This window comes from Erinaceus europaeus, chromosome 17 (genome assembly GCF_950295315.1).
Source record: "Erinaceus europaeus chromosome 17, mEriEur2.1, whole genome shotgun sequence".
NCBI classification, from domain to species: domain Eukaryota; kingdom Metazoa; phylum Chordata; class Mammalia; order Eulipotyphla; family Erinaceidae; genus Erinaceus; species Erinaceus europaeus.
In genome coordinates, this window is record NC_080178.1 from 6485631 (window position 1) to 6489664 (window position 4034).

At 38.3% G+C, this 4034-nt stretch overlaps 1 protein-coding gene across 1 annotated transcript; it reads right to left on the reverse strand.

Annotated features, from left to right (window-relative positions):
- Positions 1–2636: 2636 nt before the first annotated feature.
- On the reverse strand, positions 2637–3572 carry LOC103110384 (olfactory receptor 9G19-like). The gene has a single exon (XM_007519557.1). It carries the CDS (start codon positions 3570–3572, stop codon positions 2637–2639), a length of 936 nt encoding a protein of 311 aa, XP_007519619.1.
- Between the last annotated feature and the right edge of the window lie 462 nt (positions 3573–4034).

Genomic DNA, 4034 nt, shown 5'->3' on the forward strand with positions numbered 1-4034 from the left:
CTTCCCCTAACATTTTCCCCCATCTGGGAGTATGGACCAAATTTTGTTTGGGGGTGAAGAAGGTGGGAGTTCTGGCTTCTTTGCTAGATGTGGGCATTGGAAAATCAGAGATCCTATTAAGAGACTGTGTGTGTGTGTGTGTGTGTGTGTGTGTGTGTGTGTGTGTGTGTGTGTGTTAAAAGTAATAACTGAGAGCTAATTCAGACTCTGTATCCACCTTACAAATGCGAGTGAGATGATATAGTTACCCCTGATCTCAATAACTTACCCTTTGTCAGGAAAAATAATTCTGGAAGTGCACACTTTCTTCTCTTCCGTTATTTTAGTGTGATGTCCTGGACCTGATGTATTTATACATATATTTCTTGAACATTCCTTTGGGATTCTTTCATCACAGTAATCCAGAAATATATGTCATAGTCTCCAAAGACTCATTTAGAAGGCCATGTGGAGTATAGAGATGCCATATTAATTGGAATTGACTGGAATGAAAGTATTTCACTGAAATTACACTCTCAATGGGTCTAAGTCATTATAGAATCATTTGATGTGTCTGACTATAGAAACTCTCCAAACTGTACTAATTAGACTTTTCTATTTTTTTATTTTATGTATTTATTCCCTTTTGTTGCCCTTGTTGTTTTATTGTTGTAGTTATTATTGTTGTTGTCGTTGTTGGATAGGACAGAGAGAAATGGAGAGAGGGAGGGGAAGACAGAGAGGAGGAGAGAAAGATAGACACCTGCAGACCTGCTTCACCGACTGTGAAGCGACTCCCCTGCAGGTGGGGAGTCGGGGTTCGAACAGGGATCCTTATGCTGGTCCTTGTGCTTTGCGCCACCTGCACTTAGCCAGCTGCACTACAGCCCGACTCCCACTAATTAGACTTTTCTAACCTCTCCATTATAAGGTTCACATTTTTTTCCTTGCCATGATGTCTTCTCTCTTCCAAGGTTTTACTTTCTTGTCTCATCATAGAAATCCCATCAGGAGACCAGATGGTAGTGCACCTGGTTGAGCGCACATGTTACAATGCACAGCAACCCAGATTTGAGACCCTTCTCCACATCTACAGGGGGAAAGCTTCACAAGTGGTGAAGAACTGCAGGTGTCTCTCTGCCTCTCTCCTTCCCTACCTCAATTTCACCCTTTCTGCTCAATGTCTGACTGTCCCTATCCAATAAATAAAGATAATAAAAATAAATTTTAAAAAATCCCATCAGTCCTTAGTGTTGTAGGGTAAATGATATCTTTACAAAATTCTACTTTTACAACCTTACTCCCCATTAATTAAGTTTTATTTTATATATGTAATTTATTTGTTTATTTATTTCTGAATAGAGACAAAGAGAAATGGTGCTGGGCAAACCAGTCACAAGCAAAATAATCAAAGCTAGACAATTACCTAAAACCATCACAAAACAATCATTCAAAAGGAATTAAATAATTAAATGTCAGACCAGAAACTATAAATGCACAGGAGATAAAAGCACGAGAAATATGTCGTTTAATGTCATGACACTAGGAGATATACTTGGGAACTTGACTTCAATGATTAGGGGAAGACAAGTACAGTATAAACAAATGGAACTATACCAAAATAATGCATTTCTTTTTTCTCTTTTTTTGTCTTTACTGAGGGGATTAATGACTTACAGTCTACAGTATAATATAGTAGCTTGTACATGTATAACGTTTCTCAGTTTTCCACAAAACAATCTAACCCCCCTGCCCCAAGTCCTCCTCCACCATCATGTTCCAGGTCCTGAGCGTCCCCCCACCCCCATCCCAGAGTCTTTTACTTTGGTGAAATACACCAACTCTCTAGTTCAAGTTCTGCTTTGTGTCTTTCTTCCTGTTCTTATTTTTCAACTTCCGCTTATGAGTACAATCATCCCATATTCATCGTTCCCTTTCTGGCTTATCTCACTTCATATGATTCTAGTTCCATCCAAAATGAGGTGAAGAGGGTGTATTCATCATTTTAATAGAAGTGTAGTATTGTGTTGTGTATGTATAACACAACTTACTCAGTCATTTATCTGTTGTTAGACAGACACCTAGGTTGTTTCCAGGTTCTGACTAGCACAAATTGTGATGTCATGAACATAGGTATACACTAAGATTCTTTCTCTCTCCCCTTGACCTCTCTCTCCCCAAAAAATGGTCTCAGCATGGAGTCAGAAGTTGTAGGTTTTCACTTGGATTTTTACACCTATGAACTACACAATTTAAAACAAGTTGGTTAATCCATATAACGCTGACAATTCTATTATCACATTTATTATCATTTGTATATTTAAAATTATATGTATTTATATATGTATGTATATTTAAACTTATATGTATAAGCAACTCATAACCTATCAAATGATTTTTAAAAAATGTTCTCTTCAACCTTCACATAATCCCAGTAATTATATGGATTCTGGTCCAAAGCTGGTGTGTATAACAATTCTTCCAAATTACCCAATCTTATTCATTTGAAAAAAAAATCAATGCCAACTTTAAAAAAACAAATGTGGAATGGTGTTTACACCTTGTGCAATTTTTGTGGCTTGTTCTATGTCCCAGAGCACAGGACATGGAGATAATCTGTGCTATAAAGTGAATCCAGGTTTAACAAAAATATTTGTTTACAAAAGCTGTGCTCTTTCTATGACTTTCCTCAGGGCATCTTTAACATCCTTATTTCGTAAACTATAAATCAAAGGATTCAGCATTGGAATGACAACAGTATAGAACACCGACACCACTTTATCCCTTTCCAGGGCATAGCTGGTACTCGGTCGGGAATAAATGAAGAGGATTGAACCATAGTACAGAGTGACAGCTGTCAGGTGAGAGCCACAAGTGGAGAAGGCCTTGAGACGACCTTGGGTGGAGCGAATCTTCAGGATGGCAGCCATGATGAAGAGATAAGAAGCAAGAATGAGCACAGTTGGGGTGATGACATTGGAGGCCAATATGAAGTACAGCACAGCCTGGTAGCTCTCCTTGACATCACAAGCCAACTTGACGAGGGGAGGAAGATCACAGAAGAAATCATCGATGATGTTATTACCACAGAAACTCAGAGTAAACGTCTCACTGGTAATAATGGTTGAATTAAGAAACCCTCCAAGATATGAAGTTGCAACAAGACCAGTGCATAACTTTGAGGACATGGCTTGGGTATAGAGCAGAGGGTTGGAGATGGCAATGTAACGGTCATAAGCCATTGCAGCTAATAGGTAACATTCACTGTAAGCCAGTCCGGCTGAGAAGAAGAACTGAGCAAGACAGCCAGCAAAGGAGATGCTTTTGTCTTCAGAGATGCATGTCATAAGGATTTTGGGAGCATAGACAGAAGAATACCAGAGATCCAGGAAGGATAGATTTCCAATGAAGAAATACATGGGCGTATGGAGTCGAGAGTCAACACAGATCAGAGAGATCAACGTGATGTTCCCAAGGAGACTGATGACATAAATGACAAGGAAGATGATAAACAGAATTCTTTGTAGCCACAAGTCTGTGGTGAACCCCAGGAGAATAAACTCTTTTACTTGAGTGAAATTTTTGCTATCCATTGGTTTCCAAGATCTTTCTCTGTGAATGGATTGACAAACATCATGATTTTGAATACTGGTATATCAATATCACTTATCATTTTTAGGATATTGTAAAACCACCACTGATGCATATAAGTTGTTTTGTATGTGTGTGTGTGAAATATATTTATACTATTTAATACCATTAGTTTTAGATACAGCCATTCCTGGTCACTTCGTGCTTCAACTTTCACAACTTCACTCTATTGTGTTTTTTTCAAATATATTTGTTAAAAAATTGATTGATACAGTGAAAATGATGCAGAGAGTGCTGCATGGTCTAAATAAATCATATTCCCCTGCATTACAATTATAATTACTGTCCATATGGGCTGTAGACCAATGTATTTGAGCACCCCTGCAAATCCCCCAACGCCAGATGTAACCCTTGACCACACCACGTGTGTGTTTGAAATAGAGTGTGGGGAAATCAAGATAATC

Coding starts and splice junctions, on each gene's coding strand:
- LOC103110384 (XM_007519557.1), bottom strand. CDS start 3,572: ATGGATAGCAAAAATTTCACTCAAGTAAAAGAGTTTATTCTCCTGGGG.